The sequence below is a fragment of the Microcaecilia unicolor genome, chromosome 5, assembly GCF_901765095.1.
Source record: "Microcaecilia unicolor chromosome 5, aMicUni1.1, whole genome shotgun sequence".
Lineage (NCBI taxonomy): Eukaryota > Metazoa > Chordata > Amphibia > Gymnophiona > Siphonopidae > Microcaecilia > Microcaecilia unicolor.
The window spans coordinates 161,328,391-161,355,473 of NC_044035.1; the positions used below are offsets into that span (position 1 = coordinate 161,328,391).

Here is a 27,083-nt window from a genome sequence, read left to right on the forward strand (position 1 = left end):
CCATGTCCAACATCTCCCCCTCTCATTCCCACTGTCCACCATTTCTCTACCCCACTTCTTTGTGTTCTGTGTCCAACTTCTCTCTCACCTTCCCATGTAACATCTCTCCCTGCCCCTCCTCTACCATCATGTCCAACATTTCTCCCTTCCTACCACCCCTATGTCCCAACATTTCTCCCTCCCCATGTACCATTTCTCCATCCTCTCCACCCCTATGTTCAACATTTCTCCCTCTCTCGCCACCTATCCCCTCCCCTCTCTATGCAGTATGTCTCCCTCCCCTACACCTCATATGCAAGATTTCTTCCTCTCACCCCTCTACTGCATCTCTCCCCTCCCACTCCTGTGCAGCATCTTCTCCCCTCCCATCTTCCGTCCCCCTTGCCGCACATCTTTCCACCATCTTCTCTCCCATGCATCTGTCCCCAATCTTCCCTCCTGCCGTGCAGCATCTTTCCCTCCCTCACCCCATGCAGCATCTTTTCCCCCATCTTCCCTCCCCCCCGTGCAGCATCTTTTCCCCATCTTCCCTCCCCCGTGCAGCATCTTTCCCCCATCTTCCCTCCCCCCATACAGCATCTTTTCCCCATCTTCCCTCTCCCCTGTGCAGCATCCTTTCCCCCTTCTTCCCTCCCCCGTACAGCATCTTTCCCCTTCTTCCCTCCCCCGTACAGCATCTATCCCCTTCTTCCCTCCCCCCCGTACAGCATCTTTCCCCTTCTTCCCCCCCCCCCGTGCAGCATCTTTCCCCCTTCTTCCCTCCCCCATGCAGCATCTTTCCCCATCTTACCTCCCCCCGTGCAACATATTTCTCTCCCTTCCCTCACTCCGTGCAGCATATTTCCCCCCATCTTCCCTCACCCCATGCAGCACCTTTTGATCCCTTCCCTTCTCTTTCCTATCCCACCCACAACTCTCCTTCTCGTGTTTCTATGGGTTGCTGGCCGTGGCAGCGATTTCCCCATGCTGTCTGCTGCTCAATGACCTCCTTGCAGCTGCTAAGCGCTAACCCAGAAGCCTCTCCTCTTCCTCATCTTGACTGGGCAGAAATCGTAAATTGAGGCAGAGGAGAGGCTTCTGGGTTAGCGCTAAGCGGTTGCAAGGAGGTTGTTGAGCGGCAGGAAGCGTGTGGGAATGACTGCGAGCCAGGGACCAGTGGAACCTACTTGATTTAGGGTTGGCCTGACCCCAAACCGGGTAGGCCCAGGCCCACCCGTGGCTACACCCATGGTGAGTGTTCTCCAATGAATTTTGTGTAGTAAGTAGGATTTTGCTTTTTACATTTTGTATTTGTATTCTTTTAATGAATTCCTCCAGTTGTTCCAATTTTTAATCTGAAATGAGCCAGAGACAGTTTTTTATTCGGCCTGTTTTATTTTTTTTTTCTGGTGCTCTCTCATTTAGTGTAACACTACAAATATCATACTAGATTTGAATAAAGTCTGGTGAGTGAGATATTGGAATTAGATGGCTGAAAGGAAATTTGGACTAAAAGTTTTAGGTTGTTGTGCTAGAAAGGAGAGCTCCACAGGAAACAGGGGAAGGGTGAGAAGAAGTAAATTCGAAGGGCACCACAGATAGGGATCTGAAGACCTCCAGATATGAATCTGCAGACTCAAGCCACCCGCAAAGCTCAACTAGGAACCAGCTGACCAACTGGACCAGGAGCAACTCACTCAAAACCAGAGGCTGAAAACTGTGTCCATCCGCCTGCTGGAGATAGAGAACTGAAAACCAAGCTGAGATATATCTTTTTTGGCATCCAGTCTAGCTCCTCAGTATGTTCTATCTGCACCTGTTTGTTCATGGACACCTGCTTACTATACGTTCAGAACTATCTTTTTAAAAATTTTAAGTCAACTCTAAAAACCTATTTAAACAAGAATTCAATTTGGAAGATTAAAAAGGGTCAAGAGTAAATTGTGGCATTTCTCACTGTTTGTTCCCTTCCCCCTTGTCTTCTTCCAAAACCTCCTTTCCCTCTCCCTCCCCAGTTAACTTACCCCTCCAAACTTGTCTGTTTGCTCTTCTGTTATGGGTACATTGATAGGAAAGGATTTTTTTTTTTGTTACATTTGTACCCCGCGCTTTCCCACTCATGGCAGGCTCAATGCAGCTATTTTACTACTGAACAGCAGAACAAATATTGTAGTTCTTTTCCCTCTATCATATTTTTGTATTTTAGTCTGTAAACCGTCCAGATCTGCAAGTTAGCTTGGGCATTATAGTAAGTTTTAATAAACTATAAACCGTAACTGTCACACAGGCTCTGGAACAGTGGGAAGCTACGTAAAGAGTAGTTACTCACCTGTAACAGGTGTTCTCCGAAGACAGCAGGCAATATATTCTCACTGATGGGTGACGTCACGTCGGCCCGGAGGACTTTCCAGCAAAGTCCATGACAAAACTAAAAATGTCCCCCGTCGCGCAGGCGGATGCAGTGCGCATGCGCGCGTCCACTTTCCCGCCCGCCGCGCGGGCACATTCCTCAGTTAATTACAAGAATTAGAGGAATACAACTCCAAAGGGGAGGTGGGAGGGTTGTGAGAATATATTGCCTGCTGTCTTCGGAGAACACCTGTTACAGGTGAGTAACTACTCTTTCTCCAAAGACAAGCAGGCCAATATTCTCACTGATGGGGTATCCCTAGCCCCCAGGCTCACTCAACACAACAAAGAATGGTCAATTGGGTCCCGCAACGGCGAGGACAAAAACAAAATTGACCTGAAACCAAATTCAACTAACTGAGAGTGCAGCCTGGAACAGAATAAAATGGGCCTAGGGGGGTGGAGTTGGATTCTAAACCCCAAACAGACTCTGCAGCACCGACTGCCCAAACCGACTGTCGCGTCGGCTATGCTGCTGAAGGCAGTAATGTGATGTGAATGTGTGGATCGAAGCCCACGTCGCAGCTTTGCAAATCTCTTCTATGGTGGCTGACTTTAGATGAGCCAGTGACGCCGCCATGGCTCTAACATTATGAGCCGTGACATGACCGTACAAAGTCAGCCCGGCTTGGGCGTAAGAGAAGGAAATGCAATCTGCTAGCCAATTAGAGATGGTGCGTTTTCCGACAGCAACTCCCCTCTTGTTGGGATTAAAAGAAACAAACAGATGGGCGGACTTTCTGAAGGGGCGCGTCCGCTCCACGTAACAGGCCAGTGCTCTTTTACAGTCCAAAGTGTGCAACTTGCTTTCGCCCGGGCTCATGTGAGGAGGGGGAAAGAATGTTGGCAAGACAATTGACTGGTTCAGATGGAACTCCGACACCACCTTCGGTAGAAACTTTGGGTGCGTGCGGAGGACTACTCTGTCATGATGAAAGACAAGGAATGGTGCATGAACTACCAGGGCTTGAAGCTCACTGACCCTACGAGCTGAAGTAACAGCCACCAAGAAAATGACCTTCAAGGTCAAGTACTTCAGATGACAGGAATCCAGTGGCTCAAAAGGAGTTGTCATCAGCTGGGTGAGAACGACATTGAGATCCCATGGCACTGGAGGAGGTTTGATAGGGGGCTTTGACAAAAACAAACCTCTCATGAAACGCATGACTAAAGGCTGTCCAGAAATCGGCAAGCCATCAACATGTGAATGATAAGCACTGATTGCGCTAAGATGAACCTTGACCGAGTTAGTCTTAAGACCAGACTCGGATAAATGCAGAAGGTACTCAAGCAAGGTCTGTGCAGGACAAGAGAAAGGATCTAGACCGTTGCTGTCACACCAGACGGCAAACCTCCTCCATTTAAAAGAGTAACACTTATGTGTGGAATCTTTCCTGGAAGCAAACAGAACTCTGGAGACACCCTCAGAGAGACCAAAGGAGGCAACCTCTATGCTCGCAACATCCAGGCCGTGAGAGCTAGAGACCGGAGGTTGGGATGTAGAAGCGCCCCCCTCGTTCTGAGTAATGAGGGTCGGAAAACAGTCCAATCTCCATGGCTCTTCTGACGAAAGTTCCAGAAGAAGGGGAAACCATATCTGGCGGGGCCAAAAAGGCGCTATCAGAATCATAGTTCCGTGGTCCTGCTTGAGTTTCAGGAGAGTCTTCCCCACTAAAGGGATGGGAGGATAAGCATACAGGAGTCCTGTCCCCCAAAAAAGGAGGAAGGCATCCGACGCTAGTCTGCCGTGGGCCTGGAGTCTGGAACAGAATTGAGGAACCTTGTGAGTGTCCTGGGAAGTAAAAAGATCTATCGATGGAGTTCCCCAAACTCGAAAGATCTTTTTGGCAATAGTCATGTTCAAGGACCACTCGTGAGGCCGCATAACTCTGCTCAGCCTGTCGGCCAGACCGTTGTTTACACCGGCTAGATAAGTGGCTTGGAGAAACATTCCGTTTTGATAGGCCCATAGCCACATCTGCACGGCCTCCTGGCACAGAGGACGAGATCCGGTACCCCCTTGCTTGTTGGTATAATACATTGCCACTTGATTGTCTGTCTGAATGAGAACAATTTTGTTGGCTAGCCGATCTCTGAAGGCCCTCAGAGCGTTCCAGATCGCTCGCAATTCCAGGAGATTGATCTGGAGATGCTTCTCCTGAAGAGACCAAGCTCCTTGAGTGTGAAGCCCATCTACATGCGCTCCCCACCCGAGGAGGGATGCATCCGTCGTCAGCACTTTTTGAGGCTGAGGAATTTGGAATGGGCGCCCCAAGACCAGATTGGATCGAATGGTCCACCAAGTGAGGGAATTGTGAAAATTGGTGGACAGCCGGACAACATCCTCTAGATTCCCTGTGGCCTGAAACCACTGAGAAGCTAGGGTCCATTGAGCCGATCTCATGTGTAGACGTGCCATGGGTGTCACATGAATTGTGGAGGCCATGTGGCCAAGCAATCTCAACATCTGCCGAGCTGTGATCTGCTGAGATGCTTGTACTTTGGAAACCAGAGACAGAAGTCTGTCTGCTCTGGGTCCTGGGAGATAAGCACAAGCTGTCTGTGTGCACAACAGAGCTCCTATGAATTCCAATTGTTGAACTGGGACGAGATGGGACTTGGGGTAATTGATGACAAAGCCCAGCATCTCTAGCACCTGAATAGTCATCCGCATGGACTGCAAAGTTTCTTGCGGGGAGGTGTTCTTCACCAGCCAATCGTCCAGATAAGGGAACACATGCACTCCCAGTCTGCGTAGCGACGCTGCCACAACTGCCAGGCACTTTGTAAAAACCCTGGGTGCAGACGCCAAACCAAAAGGCAAAACACAGTACTGAAAGTGCTGTGATCCCAGCCGAAATCGAAGATACTTCCTGTGGGCTGGAAGTATCGATATGTGAGTGTAAGCATCCTTCAAGTCCAGAGAGCATAGCCAATCGTTTTTCTGAATCATGGGAAGAAGAGTGCCCAGGGAAAGCATCCTGAACTTTTCTTTGACCAGATATTTGTTCAGGGCCCTTAGGTCTAGGATGGGACGCATCCCCCCTGTTTTCTTTTCCACAAGAAAGTACTTGGAATAGAATCCCAGCCCTTCTTGCCCTGGTGGTACGGGCTCGACTGCATTGGCGCTGAGAAGGGCGGAGAGTTCCTCTGCAAGTACCTGCCTGTGGCAGGAGCTGAAAGATTGAGCTCCTGGTGGGCAATTTGGAGGTTTGGAAATCAAATTGAGGGTGTACCCGCACCGGACTATTTGAAGAACCCACCGATCGGAGGTTAAAAGAGGCCACCTTTGGTGAAAAAATTTTAACCTCCCTCCGACCGGCAGATCGTTCGGTACAAGCACTTTGACTTCGGCTATGCTCTGCTGGAGCCAGTCAAAAACCCGTCCCTGGTTTTTGCTGGGGAGCTGCAGGGGGCTGCTTTGGTGCCCGCTGCTGACGAGAGCGAGCGGGCTGGGGTCGAGCCTGAACCGGCTGACGGGAATAAGGAGTGTACCTACGATTTCTAGAAGCGTAGGGAGCACTTCTTTTCCCCTAAAAACCTTCCTAGCCGTGGAAGTGGTTGCAGAAGGCGCCCGGCGGGAGAGAGAGTCCGTAGCGTTATCACGCTGGTAGAGATGATCAATCATCTCTTCAACCTTCTCTCCAAAAAGGTGATCCCCCCGGCATGGGATATCTGCTATCTTCCGCTGAGTTCGTTCCTCCAGGTTAGAGGCACGCAGCCATGAGAGCCTGCGCATCGCTATACCTTGAGCGGAAAAGCGAGATGTCACATCGCAAGTGTCAAAAATGCCCCTGGACAGGAACTTGCGACACGCCTTCTGCTGCCTGATCACTTGGCGAAAGGGTTCAGCTTTCTCCTCAGGGAGTGTATCTACTAAACTCTCAAGTTGCCTCACAGAGTTCCGTAAATGCACACTCGTGAAGAGTTGGTAAGACTGGATTTTGGAAGCGAGCAGACCAGCCTGATACGCCTTCCTCCCAAAAGAGTCCAGAGTTGCAAATTCTCGCCCCGGGGGCGCCGAGGAGAAATTCCTGGAACTCTTGGCTCTTCTGAGGGCAGAATCCACCACCGCTGAATCATGAGGCAATTGGGTCTGCATGAGACTGGGTTCCCCGTGGATCCGATATTGGGACTCAGCTTTTTTAGGGACGGTTGGACTAGAAAAAGGCTTCTCCCAGTTCCTCAGCATAAGTTCCTTAAGAGTCTCATGAAAAGGAACTGTGGCAGAAGATGAAGGTGGAGATGGATAGTCCAGAACCTCAAGCATTTTGGCTCTGGGCTCGTCCACAATTTCCACGGGGAAGGGGATGGCCTCAGACATCTCCCGAACAAAAGATGGAAAAGACAAGCTCTCGGGAGGAGACAGCTGCCTTTGTGGCGAGGGAGTGGAGTCAGATGGAATGCCTTGAGAATCCTCGCCAGAGAACTCCCCATGCACTCCTTCATCATCCTCGGATGAGGTATCATCAGATGGGGCTAAAAGCTCAGACAGAGCCGCCCGAATCTGAGCCCGTCTCGACGAAGAGGCTTGATGGCCTCTATGATGGTGCCGAGAAGTTGATGGTCCCTGAGGCTCCGGGGAAGCTTCCTGTTCCGATGCCTCGGGAGAGTCAACTCGGGAAGCCAAAGACACCGGCACCGGAGACGGCACCGGCGAGACAGACCTCACCACAGGCTGAAGGCCTGATGCAGGAACATCCGGCATCGGCAATGTCGACACCTTCGACGCCGTCGGCACCGGTGCCTCTGAAAGCATCGACACCGGCCCCGTCGACGCCGTCGGCACCGACAACCTCGATGCCGACTGCCACTGCTGCATCATGTTCATGAAAAATGGGAACATGGCCTGCATACTCTCATCCAGAGCTGGTGTCGGAAAAGGCTGCGGGGTCGGTTGAGGTGTCGGAGGCAAAGTCTGCTGAGGTTGGGGAGTGGGGACTCGGCTGCCAGCGACCCCACGCGTCGGAACCTCAGTAATAGAGGGAGAGCGATCCTCTCGGCACCGACGCTTCTCGGGTATCGAGTGTATCGATGACCCGGAGCTCCCGGCGCCGTGTCTCAAAGGAGATCGACGACGATGCTTCTTGGCCTTCGCCCGACGCATGTCATCGAGACTCCTCGGCACCGGAGAGGAGGACGTGGAATCCACACGTCTCCTCGGGGCCGGGTCCGACGCAGGACGGTCCCGGGGGGCCTGCACAGCAGGAGGCGCCGAGGCGGGTGGAGACCCACTCGATGCATCACTGCTCCCAGCGTGCATGGGTCTAATGGCAGCCTGTCCCCTGTCTCCCGGTGCCGACGCCTCCTTCGACGTCGACCTCGACGACGCCGGCCTCGAAGACATCATCCTCGACGGCACCGACTTCACCGGCACCGACTTGCCCGGCGCCGGTTTGGAGGGCGCCGACTTAGACGACGTCGACGGCGCCGACATCGACGGCGCCGAAGCACCGGGCCCAAAAATCTTTTCTCTCTGGGCGTCTCGAGAGAGGAGTGTCCGCTTCTTCATGGCGAGACACAATTTACAACTCTCCGAGCGATGATCCGGCCCAAGGCACTGAATACACCACGAGTGTGTATCAGTGCCAGAGATGGCCCGATGGCAGCGGGCACAAGGCTTGAAGCCGCTGGGCGTCTTCGTTGACATCTCGGGAAAAATTGTCCCTGCCAAATCAAAAGACGCGATTGTGTCTAGAAAAAGATGACACAGAAAACAAAAGAAAAGACGGGAAAAATACCCGACCGAGCGATTTAAATAAAATCGCAGACTAAAATAAAGGAAACTTAATAAACGAAAACAATCTAAGATAACAAAAAAAGGATACTTCGCTTTTTTCTTCTTTCTTCACCTCCGGGCACAGGAGGAACACGAAGACGAACAGTCGAGCTCCGTGTCACCTCAGACGCGGAGAAGAAAAAACTGAGGAATGTGCCCGCGCGGCGGGCGGGAAAGTGGACGCGCGCATGCGCACTGCATCCGCCCGCGCGACGGGGGACATTTTTAGTTTTGTCATGGACTTTGCTGGAAAGTCCTCCGGGCCGACGTGACGTCACCCATCAGTGAGAATATTGGCCTGCTTGTCTTTGGAGAATGGAAGTTACATTTTGATTAAAGATCAGAAACCATTAATAGGGGAAATCAGGGGAGGAGTAAGGTAAAATTATGTATCATACCTGATAATTTTCTTTCCATTAATCATAGCTGATCAATCCATAGACTGGTGGGTTGTGTCCATCTACCAGCAGGTGGAGATAGAGAGCAAACTTTTGCCTCCCTATATGTGGTCATGTGCTGCCGGAAACTCCTCAGTATGTCGATATCAAAGCTCCATCCGCAGGACTCAGCACTTAGAGAATTACACCCACAAAGGGACACTCTGCCCAGCTCACCACCGCCGAAACGGGGGAGGGGAATTAACCCAGCTCATCCCCACACAAGTGGGGGAGGGGAATCCGTCCAGCTCATCCCCGCGGAGCGGGGGAGGGACACCACATCCACCGATGCGGGGGGATCTGGCTTATCCTGCAACCGCAACCGCAGGAGGAGCTGACTGACCCTAACACCGCCGAAGCGGGAGGGGTACAAAGCTGCCCTACAGCCGCACGAAGCGGGAGGGAGTGCCGGCAGAATTTAAATCTCAATCCAGCCCCGTAAAACGGAGGGGAGAGGAATGCAGCAGCTCACTGTAACACAAACTCGTCTCAACTCTTGAAGAATCCAAGTGAAAAAACTTGAACACGTAGTCCTCCTGAAGCAACGGAAGACTAAACTTGAACCTAAAATTCAACCAGAATATAAACAGTACAGATATCTGGGAGGGGCTATGGATTGATCAGCTATGATTAATGGAAAGAAAATTATCAGGTATGATACATAATTTTACCTTCCATATCATCAAGCTGATCAATCCATAGACTGGTGGGATGTACCGAAGCAGTACTCACCCAGGGCGGGACATAGAAATCCCTGACCGCAACACTGAAGCTCCAAACCGGGCCTCCGCCCGAGCAGCCACAGTCAAGCGGTAATGCCTGACAAAGGTATGGGCCTTCCCCGCGGCCACCCAAGCCGCTGCAATGGCTTCCTTGCCCATCTTGCCACTGTAGGCTTAGAATCCTGCAGACCCTTACGAGTACCTGGAAACAGGACAAACAGATGATCCGATTTCCGGAAATCATTGGTCACTTCCAAGTATCTGATGATGACTCGTCTCACATCCAGAAATTGAGAGCAGAGTATTCCTCTGGGTAGACCTCCCTACGAAAGGAAGGGAGACAGAGCTGCTGAATCACATGGAAGCGAAAAACAATCTTGGGCAGGAAGGAAGGCACTGTGCGAATAGTCACTCCTGCCTCAGTGAACTGCAGAAAAAGCTCTCGACATGAGAGTGCCTGGAGCTCGGAAACTCTTCTGGCTGAAGAGGTAGCCACCAAAAAGACTGCTTGCAACGTCAGGTCTTTCAGAGATGCCCTCGACAAGGGTTCAAAAGGCGGCTTCTGCAATGCTCTTAGCACCAGGTTGAGATTCCACGCAGGCACCACTGAGTGCAGAGGAGGGCGCAGGTGATTAACTCCCTTGAGAAAGCGCACCACATCTGGCTGCGAAACCAGGGAAGCACCCTTCAGGCGGCCCCTGAAGCAAGCCAGAGCCGCTACCTGAACTTTCAGGGAACTGAGCGACAGGCCTTTGCCCAGACCTTCTTGCAGGAACGCCAACACTGAAGAAATTGGAGCAGTGAAGGGAGAAAGTGAGCCTGCTTCACACCACGCTGCAAAGATACGCCAAACCCTGGCGTAAGCAGTAGAAGTAGAGCGCTTCCTCGCTCTCAGCATAGTGGCGATGACCTTGTCTGAGAAGCCCTTCTTTCTCAGACGCTGCCGCTCAATAGCCAGGCCGTAAGACCAAAGGGGGAGGGATCCTCCATCACCACGGGACCCTGATGTAACGGGCCCTGCTCCACTGGCAGCCGCAGAGGATCGCCGACTGAGAGCCTGATCAAGTTCGCATATCAGGGACATCTGGGCCAATCCGGACCCACCAGGATTACCCTGCCGGGATGCTTTGCCACCCGGTCTAGCACCCTGCCCAACATGGGCCAGGGCGGGAACACATAGAGAAGCTCTTGTGTCGGCCACTGTTGGAGGAGAGCATCTACTCCCAGGGATCGAGGGTCCCGTCCTCTGCTGAAAAAGCGCGGCACTTGGTAATTGGCCGATGACGCCATCAGATCTAGGCTCGGCTGGCCCCAGCGCTTCGTGATGTCCAAGAACGCCTGAGCAGATAGCTGCCACTCTCCGGGCTCCAAGGTATGGCGACTGAGAAAGTCCGCCTTGACATTCATGACTCCGGCAATGTGGGCCGCTGAAAGCTGCTCCAGGTTCGCTTCCGCCCACTGGCATAGATTCATAGCCTCCTTGGCTAGAGGGGCGCTCTTGGTACCTCCCTGGCGGTTGACATAGGCCACAGCCGTGGCAATGTCTGACAGGACCCGTACAGGCTTCAACACCAGTACCGGGATGAACTCCAACAACACCAACCGAATGGCTCTGAGTTCCAGGAGGTTGATAGACCACTTGCCTCTGCAGGAGACCAGAGCCCCTGCGCTGTCCTTCCCAAGCAGTGGGCTCCCCAGCCCATCAAAGAGGCGTCTGTCATGACGACAATCCACTCCGGGGTCACCGGAGGCATTCCTGCAGACAACTTGTCTGTCTGTGTCCACCAGCTCAGCGCCTTGCGCACTGCTGGGTCCAAGGGAAGGCGCAGAGCATAATCCTCCAACATCGGAGTCCAGCGCAGCAGCAGAGATTATTGTAGTGGTCTCATATGAGCCCTGCCCAGGGCACTACTTCCATCGTGGCCGTCATAGAGCCCAACAGCTGCACGTAGTCCCAAGCCCGAATAGGAGAGGCTACTAGGAACTAGTCCACCTGAGCCTGAAGCTTGACAATCCGATTGTCTGGCAGGAACACTCTGCCCACTTGGGTGTCGAATCGAACTCCCAGATACTCCAGGGACTGAGTCGGGCGCAGCTGGCTTTACTCCCAGTTGATGATCCACCCCAGGGAGCTCAGAAGAGCAACCCCCCGGTTCACAGCTTTGCCGCACTCTGCATAAGAGGGGGCTTGGATCAACCAGTCGTCCAGATAAGGATGGACTTGAACTCCTTCCTTCCTCCGGAAGGCCGCGATGACCACCATTACTTTGGAGAAGGTCCGCGGAGCAGTAGCCAACCCGAACGGGAGGGCTCTGAACTGGAAGTGTCGGCCCAGGACTGCAAAACGCAGAAAGCGTTGATGAGGAGGACAGATGGGAATATGCAAGCACGCTTCCTTGATGTCCAAGGATGCCAGGAACTCTCCTGCCTTCACTGCCGCTATAACAGAGCGAAGGGTCTCCATGCGAAAGTGCCGAACTTTCAAGGCCCAATTGACCCCTTTGAGGTCGAGGATAGGCCGTACAGAACCTCCTTTCTTTGGTATCACAAAGAAAAAGGAGTAACGTCCCTTGCCAAGCTGATTTTCTGGCACTGGAATGACCGCCCCCAGGCGGATCAGATTGTCCAAGGTCTGCTGCACTGCCACAGCTTGACCGGAGACTTGCAGGGAGAGAGTACAAACCCGTCTTTTAAGGGCCGGCAGAACTCTAGCTTGTAGCCGTCTCTGATGACTTCCAGCACCCAAGCGTCTGAAGTTATTGTGGTCCACTCGCCCATAAACGAGGACAGCCGTCCTCCAATCTGCACTGAGGTGTGGACCAAGGCTTCCGTCATTGGGTACTAGACCCTGGGGGAGAACCGGAGGGAGCACCTCCGGGACGGCGGTCTCTGCGAAAGGAATGCTGCTTGGGGGAGAAGTTCCTCTTGAAGGAAGAGGGGGCAGAGGAGCCCGACCTGCACGGGCGGTACCGACGGTCTTCCTGAATCCGTCCTCTGGAGGTACCAGGGCGAGTACTAGCCCGAGCCCTGACCTCTGGTAACTTCTTGCCCTTAGACGTGCCGAGATCGGTCACGATTTTGTCCAGCTCGACCCCAAAGAGCAGCTTGCCTTTAAAAGGCAAACTAGCCAGGCGGGATTTAGAGGCGTGGTCAGCAGACCAATACTTCAGCCAAAGCCACCGCCGCGCAGAGATTGTCTGAGCCATGCCTTTAGCTGAGGCTCTCAAGACATCATACAGTAAGTCTGCCAAATAGGCTAAGCCCGATTCCAGGGCCGGCCAATCAGCCCTCAAGGAATGATCCGAGGGGGAAGCCCGCTGCACCATAGTCAGGCACGCCCTGGCCACATAGGAGCCGCAAACTGAGGCCTGCAAACTTAAAGCAGCCGCCTCAAAGGACAACCTTAAGGCCGCCTCCAATCTTCTGTCTTGGGCGTCCTTTAGGGCCATGCCACCTTCCACCGGCAACGCCGTTTTCTTAGTCACCGCAGTGATTAAAGAATCCACGGTAGGCCACAGAAAGGCCTCACGTTCACTTACAGGCAAAGGATAGAGGCGGGACATAGCCCTAGCCACTTTAAGGCTCGCTTCCGGGACATCCCATTGAGCCGAAATTAAGGTGTGCATGGCATCATGCACGTGGAAGGTTCTAGGCGGGCGTTTCGTCCCCAGCATAATGGCAGAGCCAACAGGGGCTGAGGGAGAGACGTCCTCCGGAGAGGAAATCTTCAAAATGCCCATGGCCTGCACAAACAGGTTGGGCAAATCCTCTGAGCTAAAAAGTCGCGCTGCAGAGGGGTCATCCGCTCCATCCGAGCGGGGATCCGTCTCCTCCAAGGAATCCGCAAAGGACCGTTGGGAGAACTCAGATACGCTGCCCTCATCTACATCGGAGGAGACAAAGTCCTCCAAGGCCTGGGAATCAACCCGAGGGCGTTTACCTCCGGGGGCCTCAACCTCTTTACCTGACGAGGGAGCAGGGGCAGCGTTCTGCATAAGGAAGGCCTGATGCAGCAGCAAAATAAACTCGGGGGAGAAACCCCCCAGACTGTGCACTTCCGCAGACTGTGCACTTCCGCAGCCTGGGCAACAGCCCTAGACGCACCCTCAACCGGCGCTCGCAAGAGCGGGGGAGAGACATGCTGCGCATCCAAGATGGCGTCCGGCGCGACACTCCGCGAAGGAGCCGCGCGGGAAAAACGGCGCTTAATTTTAGCCGCCTTTGTGCCGTCGCCCAAATTAAGGGCGTTCATGGCATTAATGTCTCCTACCTCAAGGGCAGCCCAAGAAGAAGCCGTCCGAGCCGCGTGGCCGGCCAAGATGGCGGAGGCGAGGAGCGGGGGATGGGCGTTTATGGCGGGAAAAACCGCCACACCGGAGGAAGGACCGGGACACTCATCGGTCACAAAACTGTCACCCAACAAGGGCGAATCAGACTTTAAGACCCCCGCATCCCCTCTAGAAGCGCCCAAGCGATCCGGGGAGCGACTCTTTACGCCCTCGCCCTCCGACGCCATATGCCACGTGGAGATAAATCGGGGAACCCCCTGCCCGCTATAAAAAGGTAAAAATTACCTGCTTTCCGCTCCGAGCTGTAACGACCTGGTGTCCCAGTGAGTAGCTGCAATGAACGTTTAAATAAACGTCGAAATAAACGCCTTTAAGGACGTTCAAAATTTTTTTTTTTTTTTTTTTTTAACGGAGCCAGCGGGAGGGGGGAGAAAAGGAGGGACCTGGCACCACCAGGTTTGCACTTGCTCAAAAGAGCCCTCAACCCCAGGCACTCAACAAAACCTAAAAATTAGGCTTGGAGGCCTAGCCAGAGCTGCTGCTGTGTGTGACCACCACCTGCTGAGATAGAGAACATACTGAGGAGTTTCCGGCAGCACATGACCACATATAGGGAGGCAAAAGTTTGCTCTCTATCTCCACCTGCTGGTAGATGGACACAACCCACCAGTCTATGGATTGATCAGCTTGATGATATGGAAATACTTTTTCGCATCACTGTATCTTCCGTCTTTATTACTATAGCTATGTAAACCTTTCTATTCAAATCACTACTTGGTCCTTGATTGGTCCTGGATCCAATTCAAGCTTCCTGGAGTCACAAGTGCCTTCCCTCAAGCTCCTCTTAACCTATCCTCCCTCATTTCATCCTACACAACCAACTGAACTCTGTTCCTCATGTAAGCTGCTAATATCTTTGTTTTTCTTCTCTAGTACAACTCCTAATTTTGCACCTTCTAACTTGCCTCACCAAATTTCTGAATCTGGGCACCATGCTCCCTTCTCTAGACACCTTAGAATCTTGACTCATCCACCTTTTAGACACCTTTTTCCCACCAGGTAGGTGGCCATGAGGAGCATCCCATGCTGGTGCACCCAATGCCATATCCGGACAGACTCCTGACACAAAGGGCATGATCTGGTGCCCCTCCATGCTTGTTCATGGCAACCTGATTGTCTGTTTGAACAAGTACAATTTGGTTGTTTAGCAGATCTCTGAAAGCTTTTAGAAGACTGATTTAGAGATCTGTTTCCTGTGCTGACTAAGCACCTCGAGTGTGAAGCCCATCTAAATGAGCTCCCCACCCTAGGTGGAATGCATCCATTGTCAGCACTTTTGTGGGCGGTGGAATTTGGAATGGGAGTGCCAGAGTCAAATTGGATCAAATTGTCCAAATTGTCCACCAGAATAGGGACTGAACCAGCTCTGGTGGAACTCGGATGAGATCTTCTAGGTTCCCCGCACCCTAACACCACTGGAAAGCTAGGGTCCATTGGGCAGTTCTCATGTCAAGGCATGCCATGGGTATCACATGGACAGTAGAGGTCATATGGCCCAACAACTTCAACATCTGCTGAGCTGTGCAACCTACCAAGCTGCTCAGACGCGAGTGCCAAGGGCGACAAGAGCGTCTGCTTGCGCCACAGGGAGAAAAGTCCGAGCTGGCTGAGTGTCAAGCAGGGCTCCAATGAATTCCAATTGCTGGACAGGGAGCAGATGGGACTTGGGGTAGTTTAAAATGAACCACAGTAGTTCTAACGCCCGAATAGACCTCCACATGGACTCCTGAGCCCCATCTCACTACATGCTCTTCACTAGCCAATCGTCAAGATAGGGGTATACATGGACTCCCAGCCTGCATAGCGACACTGCAACTACTGCAAGACACTTGGAGAAAACCCTGGGAGCAGATGCAAGGCCAAAAGGCAACATGTGATACTGGAAGTGACATGTCCCTAGCCAAAATCGAAGATACTTCCTTTGAGCTGGAAGTTTCAGGATATGAGTATAAGTATCCTTTAAGTCCAGAGAGCATAGCCAATCATTTTCCTGAAGCAGGGTGCCCAGGGAAATCATCCAGAACTTCTCTTTGAACAGGAATTCGTTCAGGCCCCTCAGGTCTAGGATTGAAAGCATCCCCCCTGTTTTCTTTTGCACAAGAAGTATCTGGAATAGAATCCCTTCCCTTCTTCCCCTGGTGAGAACCAGGTTCGACTGCATGGGCATTGACAAGTCCCCAGTCGCTCCTGCCCTGCTGGCACAGGAATCCAAAATGTTACTACTGCTAGGGATCCTCTTTCCATATAAGGACAAATAAAGCCCTTATAAATGAAAGATGACCCCTAACAGTAGTAACACCAGACTATTTATTGGGGTCGCTGGCACCATTCTGGATTCCTGTGCCAGCAGGAAATGAGCAAGCAGGGGATTGCTCCTGCCTGCCCCCCAAGAGCACCATGGATATTGGAAGGTACTGGTGAGGAGTCATGGTGGCCTTTTGCCCTTTGAAGTTGGGAGCAGGGGGAAGACAAGCAAAATGGACTATTTCTATAAATGCTAGTCCTTTAAGGGATGATCCAGAAGCATCAGGCTGCAGCTTGGTGGACCAATGCCCCTGGGCAGTAAAACAACCCCAGTTAAAAGATAGGGCTATTTTACCATAGTTTTAGGGCTATAATGTGACTTGCAGTGTGCACATGGTGTTCACAAGTTGCCTTATGGAATTTACATAGCAAAGAACTTTATTACATGCATTTGAATCTCATTATGCAACCTACGGTGACTTAAATATTGTTAAGTTAAGCAGTCACACAGCTTGGCTTGCGCCAAGTCACATTAAGGGGCAAATAAAGTGACAAAGCCCCAACGCAACTTGACTTAGATTAATGTCTATCAGCTGGACAGGAGAGAGAGAGAGAACTGGGGAGAGGTTAAGGCCCACGTTGGGCTGCAGGAGAGAGAGAGACCACTGGAAATGAGACAGGTCTTGGGTTTAGAAAGGAGACAGCGAAACAAAAGGCTGTGGGGGGTGGGTGGGAAAACGGCAGAAAACAGCCTGATGAATAAGGGGGATGAGGTTTAAGGGAGACAGACAGATAGATTGGTGGGTTAAAGAATATCCATACTGGGTTAGATTGGTGGGGTAAAGAATAGCCATACTGGGTCAGACCAATGGTCCAACTAGCCCAGTATCCTGCTTCAAATAGTGGCTAATCCAGGCCATAAGTACCTGGCAGAATCCCAAATAGTAGAAAGATTCCATTGTACCAATCCCAGGGACAAGCAGTGGCTTTCCCTATAGCCCCCATGTGAGGAGAAAGAGAAATGTAAGGACAGATCATGAAGCTGGCCTGTGGGAGAGGAAGCAAGTGCTATAGGATGGGCTGGTAGGTTGCTCTTTGCAATGAGCAGCACCTTGGGCACTGACCTATAATTTGCAGAGGCCAGGACCTACCAATGGAGGAAACATTGTGTGTGTGTGTGGTGGTGGGGGGAAGGGGGGAATTCTGTGCAGCATACCTGGCAAACAAATTAGGTTCCATCAGCTAAACAAGAAGAAGCATTGAAGGAAGTGAACAGCAAAGTCGGCAGGGGATCAAGGCCCCTCCAGCTGAAAACAAGCAACAGCTGCAGGTGGCTGAGGTGGGGAACCTGACAGATGGAGATGAGGAGGAGGGAGAGGAGTTTGTGAAGGTTTCCTGTTATTTTTGGCAGGCATTTAAACTAGCAAGATAGAAACCTCCAGTCAAGACCCAACCACAAAACCAGCATTTCATCAAAAGAAATACTGTACTGCAACCTACCTCCTCTGAATTATCAGGAAGAAAACTCATTGCAACAGCCAAGTTGCCCTGTGATGCCAAAAGGCTGACATACTGTGTGAGTTTTTCAGCAAACAAAGGGCCATGTGCAAGAGATGCTGTTCCCTTTAGAAACTCGATGGACTTTCCCAATACCATCACTTTCTCGATGAAGTCCTGAAAGAACGGATTGAAAAAGTCAAGAATTCACAATCTGGTGTAAAAGAACAAGATACTTAGCTGACAGAGCAAAGCATGGAACTAACTTTCGCACCAGCATTTCTCCAAACATGAATGCTTTTGGAAATCAAACTAAAGCACATAACTTGAAGATGAGATGTCCCAGCCAGAACTAATGAAAACTACTCTCTAGGATGTATCCATAACTGCAATTTGCACATGTATGGATCTGGAACCCCCCCCCCCCACACACACACACACTTAGAATAGCGAAGATACTTACCTGTAGCAGGTATTCTCCGAGGACAGCAGGCTGATTGTTCTCACGTGTGGGTCAATGTCCGCGTCGGCTCAGGAATCGGCATTTTGCAAGCAAAATATAAAAAAAGTTTTGCCAGAGTCTTCTGGCGCACATGCAGAGCACACTGCGCGGATTGATTTCCTGCCCATCGCGTGAGCACGTCTTGTCAGTTAAATCAAAAAGCATATAAAGAAATAAATAACTCCAAAAGGGAGGTGGGCGAGTTTGTGAAAACAATCAGCCTGCTGTCCTCAGAGAACACCTGCTACAGGTAAGTATCTTCGCTCTCTCCGAGGACAAGCAAGCTGCTTGTTCTCACATGTGGGGTATCCCTAGCAACCAGGCTCACTCAAAACAATGAACATTGGTCAATTGGGCCTCGCAACAGTGAGAACACAACATAGATTGAACTTAAACTATAAACAACTAATTGAAAGTGCAGCCTGGAACAGAACAAAAATGGGTCTAGGGAGGTGGAGTTGGATTCTAAACCCCAAACAGATTCTGCAGCACTGACTGCCCAAACCGACTGTCGCGTCGGGTATCCTGCAGAAGGCAGTAGTGAGATGTGAATGTGTGGACTGATGACCACGTTGCAGCCTTGCAAATCTCTTCAATAGAGGCTGACTTTAAGTGGGCCACTGACGCAGCCATGGCTCTAACATTATGAGCCGTGACATGGCCCTCTAGAGTCAGCCCAGCTTGAGCATAAGTGAAAGAAATGCAATCTGCTAGCCAATTGGAGATTGAGCATTTTCCAATGGCGACTCCCCTCCTGTTGGGATTGAAAGAAACAAACAACTGGGTGGACTTTCTGAAGGGCTTTGTCCGCTCCACGTAAAAGGCCAATGCTCTCTTGCAGTCCAAGGTATGCAAACTGCTTTCGCCTGGGTGGGTATGAGGACGGCGAAAGAATGTTGGCAAGATAATTGACTGCTTCAGATGGAACTCCGACACCACCTTTGGCAGGAACTTAGGGTACGTGCGGAGAACTACTCTGTTGTGATGAAATTTGATATAAGGTGCATGTACTACCAAGGCCTGAAGCTCACTGACTCTACGAGCTGAAATAACAACCATCAAGAAAATGACCTTCCAGGTCAAGTACTTCAGATGGCAGGAATTCAGTGGCTCAAAATGAGTTTTCATCAGCTGGGTGAGAACGACGTTGAGATCCTATGACACTGGTGGAGGTTTGATAGGGGGCTTTGACAAAAGCAAACCTCTCATGAAGCGAACAACTAAAGGCTGTCCAGAGATAAGCTTACCCTCTACACGGCGATGATAAGCACTAATCGCACTAAGGTGAACTCTTACGGAGTTGGTCTTGAGACCAGACTCTGATAAGTGTAGAAGGTATTCAAGCAGGGTCTGTGCAGGACAAGAAAGAGGATCTACGGCCTTGCTGTCACACCAGACGGCAAACCTCCTCCATTTGAAAGAGTAACACCTCTTCGTGGAATCTTTCCTGGAAGCAAGGAAGGCTCGGGAGACACCCTCCGAAAGACCCACGGAGGCGAATTCTAAGCCTCCAACATCCAGGCCATGACAGCCAGGGACTGGAGGTTGGCATGTAGAAGCAACCCTTCGTTCTGGGTGATGAGGGTTGGAAAACATTCCAATCTCCATGGTTCCTCTGAGGACAACTCCAGAAAAAGAGGGAACCAAATCTGACGCGGCCAGAAGGGAGCAATCAGATTCATGGTTCCGCAGTCTTGTTTCAGTTTCAGCGAACTCTTCCCTACTAGAGGTATGGGAGGATACGCATACAGGAGGCCTGTTCCCCAATGCAGGAGAAAGGCATCTGAAGCTAGTCTGTCGTGGGCCTGAAGCCTGGAACAGAACTGAGGGACCTTGCGATTGGATTGAGTGGGAAAAAGATCCACCGAGGGGGTGCCCAATTCTCAGAAGATCTTGCAGGCGAAGCCCATATTCAGCGACCACTCGTGAGATTGCATTATCCTGCTCAACCTGTCAGCCAGACTGTTTACACCTGCCAGGTAAGTGCCCAAAGCCACATCTGGACGGCTTCCTGACACAGAGGGCGAGATCCGGTGCACCCCTGCTTGTTGGTGTAATACATGGCAACCTGATTGTCTGTCTGAATCAATATGATTTGGTTGGACAGCCGGTCTCTGCCAGCCTTTAGAGCGTTCCAGATCGCTCGCAATTCCAGGAGATTGATCTGAAGACCTTTTTCCTGAAAGGACCAGGCTCCTTGAGTGTGAAGCCCATCTACGTGAGTTTCTCCACCCTAGGAGGGATGCATCCGTCATCAGCACTTTTTGTGGCTGAGGAATTTGGAATGGACACCCCAAGGTCAGATTGGATCAAATCACCCACCACTGCAGAGAATTCCGGAAGTCGGTGGACAGTTAGATTACATCCTCTAGACTCCCCGCAGCTTGACACCACTGGGAAGTTAGGGTCCAATGAGCTGGTCTCACTGAATGCCATGTGCCCCAGGAGTCTCAACATCTGCCAAGCCGTGATCTGTTGATACTTTCGCACTATGGACACTAGGGACAGGAGATTGTCTGCCCTTGCCTCGGGAAAATAAGCACGAGCTGTCTTTGTGTTCAACAGAGCTCCAATGAATTCCAATTTTTGAACTGGGGTGAGATGGGACTTTGAATAATTTATCACAAACCCCAATAGCTCTAGCACTTGAATAGTCATTCGCATGGACTGTAGAGCACCGTCCTCCGAGGTGCTCTTTATCAGCCAATCGTCGAGATAAGGGAACACATGCATTCCCAGTCTGTATAGTGATGCTGCGACTAGTGCCAGGCACTTTCTGAACACTCTGGGCGCAGACGCCAGACCAAAGGGCAGTACACGGTACAGAAAGTGCTGTGTTCCTAGCCGAAATCCAATATACCTCCTGTGAGCTGGAAGTATCGAGATGTGTGTGTAAGCATCCTTTAAGTCCAGAGAGCATAGCCAATCGTTTTCTTGAAACATGGGAAGAAGAGTGCCCAGGGAAACCATCATGAATTTTTCTCGGACTAGAAATTTATTCAGGGCCCTTAGGTTTAGGATGGGACGCATCCCCCATTTTCTTTTGCACAAGGAAGTACCTGGAATAGAATCCCAGCCCTTCTTCTCCTAGTGGAATGGGTTCGACCGCACTGGCCTTTAGTGGGCAATTTGGAGGTTTGGATTCCAGATTCAGGGTGTATCGTAACTGAACTATTTGACGAACCCACCAGTCGGAGGTTATGAGAGGCCACCTTTAGTGGAAAAACATCAACCTCCCCCCTACCGTCAAGACGTCTAGTATGGACGCTTTTACTGAGGCTATGCTGAACTGGAGCCAGTCAAAAGCCTGTCCCTTGCTTTTGATGGGGAGCACCAGGGACCTTAGGCGCACGCTGTTGACGAGAACGAGAGCGCTGGGGCTGAGCCTGGGCAGGCTGCCGAGAAGCAGGAGTGTACCTACGCCTAGCATAGGAATAAGGAGCACTCCTCTTCCCCCAAAAAACCCTCCTAGATGAGGAGGTAGTAGCAGAAGACACCCGGCGGGAAAGAGAATCTATAGCATCATTATGCTTCTTGATCTGGTCAACTACATCCTCTACTTTCTCACCAAAAAGGTTATCCCCCGGGCAAGGAACATCCGCCATCCGCTGCTGGACCAAATGATCCAGGTCAGAGATACGCAGCCATGAGAGTCTGTGCATCACTATACTTTGAGCAGCGATCCTGGATGCTACATCAAAAGTGTCGTATGTACCCCTGGCCAGGAATTTTGACATGCCTTCTGCTGTCTGACCACCTGGCGAAAAGGCTTGGCCTGCTCCGGAGGGAGTGCATCAACCAAGCTGGACAGTTGCCTCACCGAGTTCCACAAGTGGATGCTCGTGAAGAGCTGGTATGTCTGGATCATGGCGGCGAGCATAGCAGCCTGAAACGTCTTCCTCCCACAAGAGTTCAAGGTTCTAGATTCTCTGCCTGGGGGCGCCGAGGCATAGTCCCTAGCGCTCTTGGCTCTTTTGAGGGCGGAGTCCAACACCATGGAATTGTGAGGTAGCTGAGACTTCATCAATCCAGGTTCACCGTGGATCCGATATTGGGATTCAGCTTTTTTTGGGATCACGGGATTAGACAGAGGATTAGACCAATTTCACATAAGGATTTCCTTCAGTACGTTATGCAAAGGAGCCGTTGCAGCCTCTCTAGGCGGAGAAGGATAATCCAGGACCTCAAGCATCTCAGCCCTGAGCTCATCCTCAACCTCCATAGGGAAGGGAATAGTCGCAGCCATTTCCCTGACAAAGGAGGTAAAGGATAGATTCTCCAGTGGAGAAAGTCTCCTTTCTGGTGGAGGGGAATGTTCAGAGGGAACCCCATAGGACTCGTCAGAAGAAAAGTGCCTAGGATCTTCCTCTTCCTCTCACGAAAGCTCATCTTCAGTATCGGACAAGACATCCCTCAGAGCATTCCGAAACTGAGCCTGCCTTGACGCCGAGGACAAACGTCCTCGATGGTGGTGCCAAGAAGTTGACGCCCGCCTGGACTGCGGTGAAGCTTCCTCCACCGACATCGAAGGGGAGTCGACCTGGGTGGCAGCTGATGCCGATGCCGCAGGCGGCACCGAGGTCGGGAACCTCACCACAGGCGAAAGGCCAGATGCCGCTGCAGCAGACGGTATGGAAGGCACAAGCACCCCCTACACCGAAGCAGACTGGCGCAGCAATCCTTTCAGAAGTTCTGGAAGCAGGGCCCTGATGCACTCGTCGAGAGCAGCTGTCGGACAAGGCTGCGGGGTCGGTAAAGGAGCCAGTGGCAGAATCTGTCGAGGCTCGGGAGCAGGTACCGACGCATCGGCACCTCCTGTATAGAGGGGGAGCGATCCTATCGGCGCCAACGCTTCTCGGGTGCTGATTCCTTCAACGTCCCGGAGCTCCCGGCACCGTGTGTCGAAGGAGAACAATGACGCTGCTTCTTTGCCTTCGCTCGACACACGTCATCGAAACTCCTTGGTACTGATGAGGACGTGGAATCTTCACGCCTGCTTGGGCCTGGGTCCGACGAAGGTCAGTCCCGGGGGGCCTGCATAACAGGAGGCCTCAAGGCAGGTGGAGACCCACTCAATGCCTCACTGCTCCCAGCGCGAGTTGGTCTTTCAGCAGCCATTACCTCCGCTCCCGACGTCGATGCTTCGCTCGATGTCAACGCTGCCGACCTCAGTACCGATGTCGAAGGACCGGACCGAGCCCCAAAAAGCTTTTCACGTTGGGCTTCTCGAGACGCTTGGATCCGTTTCTTCATACAAAGACACAGACTACAAAGCAGCTGGGCTATGGTCGGGCCCAAAGCACTGGATACACCAGGCATGGGTATCGGTACCTGAAATGGTCCGGTTCCACCGAGTGCAACGTTTGAAGCCGCTGGGTGTCTTCGATGACATAGAAGGAAAACCGGTTTCGGCAAAATCAAGACGCGATTGTGCCTGTTAACAGAAAAAGCGCACAAAAAATAAGGGAACAACCCAGTCAAGTCGAAAAACAAAGGAAACTTTAAGAAGAGAAAAAAAAAATCTAACAGACACTACAAGAAATTTTTTTTTTTTTAATAGACAATTGAAGTAAAATAAAGAAAATTTATAACAAAAAAAAGCAAAAAAACTAACGAACATTCTTTCCTGGGCCTGAGAGGAGCGAAGATAAAAACCCACCGCACCTCAACACAGAGAAAAGAAAACTGAGACGTGCTCACACGACGGGCGGGAAATCAGTCCGCGTATGCACGGTGCGCACGCACCAGAAGACTCTGGCAAAAAACTTTGTTTATATTTTGCTTGCAAAATGCCGATTCCTGGGCCGACACAGACGTCGACCCACGTGACCTCAGAGAAATTAATTTTACACTGTAGAATGCCCTGAAAATCTGCAGTGAACAGGACAAACATAAAAGTTTGTGATGTAGCACATACACACACAAAGGCATTGCTATCTCAGAAACTTTTACTTTGGAAAAAGTAAGCTGTTAAATATCAACAAGTTATAGAAATCAACTCCTACTTTCACTGGATTTTTAGAGGTATCTGTTGTAAAGTCAGGCCTGCATTAAAACAAAAGCAGGCAGACAGGATCATGCATTAACCTTAATAGTAGGATAGGGACTGCATGTACTCACATGCAGTAAGTAATTTCTGTAGTTCCTTTACCACAAACTCATACTGTCTTGTAGGTGGGTCTCCAGTATTACTGTATCCAACATTCACATTAAAACCTCTTTTTGATACCAAAAATGGTCTCCTATATCTAGCCTGAAAAGCAGTAATCTTGGTAAGAAATAAACCTATTAGAAAATAAATATATCAAAATATACAAGTTTGCCACTGGTTATTTACAGCAGCACAATTACAATTTTTATCACGCTGCAATTAGAAGTGTTTGGGATGCCCAGATAGTGAGAAGTTCAGAAATTGATTCAAGACAGACTGTGGGTTTCAGGCCTCCAGTTAACAGTATGCAGTACCTGCAGTGATAGAGGATATGTCATCTTGTGGATCTTTGACCAGCATGCTACCAACTTTTCCACATTTCTTGATGTAATATAACAAAGGCAAGCATAAGATGACATCCTCCCATCATCTTCAGACTCCAGACGAGCACCTAGAATATCTACACAGATAAGCACATGGCTGAGCACCAACTCAATGACAGCTAGCATGCTTCATTCTGAAATCCAAAATATCAAGCTCTGTTTATTGGCATTCCTGAATATGCAGCTGATATGTTTATGCCATATATACCTGTGCAGCCCCTGTGCTCCTCTCAGATTAACATAAAACTTACTTCATGACCCCCAACACCCCAACCTCTAAGATTCACTTGAATATCCTGAGACAATCTTCCTTTTCATAACTGGCCCCTACTTTATGGAACATACTCTCTAATGGTCTTAGGGCTCAAACTTAAAACTTACCATCTGCTGGTAAAGGGACATAACCCACTAGTCTGGACTCGACCAGCAGGATAAGGAAAACAGCCTTAAAACAGGCATCATTTTGGACTCTCATATGTGTCCTGTTATAAAATCAGGCCCCATAATACAATATTTAGTAGCAGTCTAACAACAGTTTTAATGTGCATTTCTTTACAAGCAACAATACCTCTTGTCAAGAGTTAGGTTCCATAAGCAACAGTACCCTCTTGTCAAGAGTTAGGCTTCTTGTCTGTCCATACGCAGAAGTTTGTTTCAGAAGTGCTTTAAAAGTGAAAGGAAGAGAAGAGGCTCATGCAGCAATTGTAGATTCAGCAGAAGCTGGCAGGGGTCTACAATCCTTTCCAACAGAGGCAGATTCCACCTGGTTGTACAGACTGAGGCCACAAGAAGAAGGGCGCCCAATCCCCACCACCCAAAGAGGAGCAGGTGGCCAGGTTGAAGGCGGAGAGGCCAGTCTGGGCTTGAGTAGCACAGGGATGGGAGGAAGAGCAGGCAGGAGAAAATTTAACACTGATATTTGCCAAGTATTAAGTATGAAGGACAACACAAAGGAAAAAATGTGTCGGAATCCCATCAACAAGTAGAAGTTTTAAAAGCAACAGCTCTGAACAGCACTTTGGGAGGTAATTTTATAACAAGGATGCCTATGTTAAAGTTCCTAAAAAAGTAAATATTTTACAAAGGCAACACAGGCGCCCATGTGCCTTTATAAAATAAGCACCAAGAGGCAGCTCCAATAAAGCACAAATGCTCTTCCACAAGGTTAAACCTATTCTATGGGTTTATATACATATTTTATAACAGTGATGAGCAACCACTGTCCTGGCATCCCCGGTGCCTTTAGCTGCATACATAGGGAGCTGCAGGAGAGGTTTAGAGCTCAGGGGAAGAGAGAAATACCCGAGTGAGATTTTTCCTCTGACTGCAGCAGACCAGGGAATGGCATAGCATGCTGAGTGGAAAGATATCAGCCCTTAAGAACCATTAAGGGAAAGGAGGACGAGGTCCCTTTAAGGCTGGGGGGGGAGGGAAACATAGAGAGCAGGTGATTCCAGCAGGCAGGGCTCCCAGGCCCCACCCCAGGGGATATTAAAGTTCTCTTTCATACGTGGTAAAAGAGGAGAAGGGGCTGGCTGGCATTTCGGGTTATCCATTCCCTGGGCAAATGGTCACAAAAAAAGGAGTCTGGTGAAACCAGGAAGGAAATACAGAGGTTGGCGAAGCCGGGTTTTTCATGCAACTCTGGCTAGATGCTGCAGACGTTCTTGCCAGATCTAACTGACTCAGCTGTGTCCCAGGGGCTGAGGGAAGTATGGAGCCTGTGAGACTGGCAATGGTGAAATGAACAAGTATCTAGGGAGACAGGGGTCTTGACAAGGTACTTCTGGTGCTACAGATGTTCCAGCTGTAGCCTGACTCAGCAGCATACAAGGGGCTAAGGAAGGGGCTGTGAGACTAGCCATGGATTTTGTGAGACTAGCTATGGTGAAAGGAACAAGCCTCTAGACAGAGGTATGGACAAGGTACTTTTGAGAGGGGGAATCCCCATGTCCTCGTAGTGGGAAAATGACTGGAAGTAAGCTCTGCTGAGAAACCCACCAGAAGCAGCCAGAAAGGATCCCAGGCCAGAAGATAAAATAAAGCCTTTGGGACACCTGTGGAATATGTTCAGGCTTATACAGAATGCCAGCCTTTGCCACATACTAGATATTGTTTTGTTTGCATAAATTGATCTGAACTCGGGACTAGTCCCTTTGGTGTGTTTTTTGAACCCAAAAACCTGGGCTAGATAAGTTTCTGGCCATGGATTGAACTCCTAGAAACTAAAGTGGCTCTCCTGTTCTAAAAATGGCCAGTACTTGAAGTTGGTGATTCCTAACAATGATGAGGGCGACCAGGACCACCATAATATTCATGTACATCACAAGCCAATCCCTGCTTCACCAAACTGTGGCCTCAACATTTAAGTGCCATCTTGTTGGCATGCATACCTGGACACATGTATTCAGCACTTTATCTGCTGTAAGCCAATTAGATATTTATTATTTGCAGTATATTAAATAAAGTTGAAATGCAAACTGCTATTCCAGAAGTCACCTCCTGTAAAGCCCAGTTCTTTAGTTATTAAATTTCATATAGAGACAGGGGACAAAGACCAGACTGGATAGAATTTAGAAATAAATTCTCAAAATAAACCCAGGGCACGTGTTACTGATTTTACTTTAGCTC

The 27,083-nt window shown here is 50.4% G+C and overlaps 1 protein-coding gene across 10 annotated transcripts in view; it reads right to left on the bottom strand.

Moving 5' to 3' along the window:
- The window catches only part of SEC31B (SEC31 homolog B, COPII coat complex component), a 277,304-nt gene that overhangs the window by 90,958 nt on the left and 159,263 nt on the right, over positions 1–27,083 (bottom strand). For all 10 annotated transcript variants that reach the window (XM_030203516.1, XM_030203517.1, XM_030203520.1 and 7 more), the window contains 2 exons: positions 24,384–24,529; positions 17,420–17,593 (listed from right to left, as the gene is read on the bottom strand). In XM_030203516.1, coding sequence (XP_030059376.1) covers positions 17,420–17,593; positions 24,384–24,529 — 320 coding nt within the window. The remainder of the gene's footprint in view (positions 1–17,419; positions 17,594–24,383; positions 24,530–27,083) is intronic.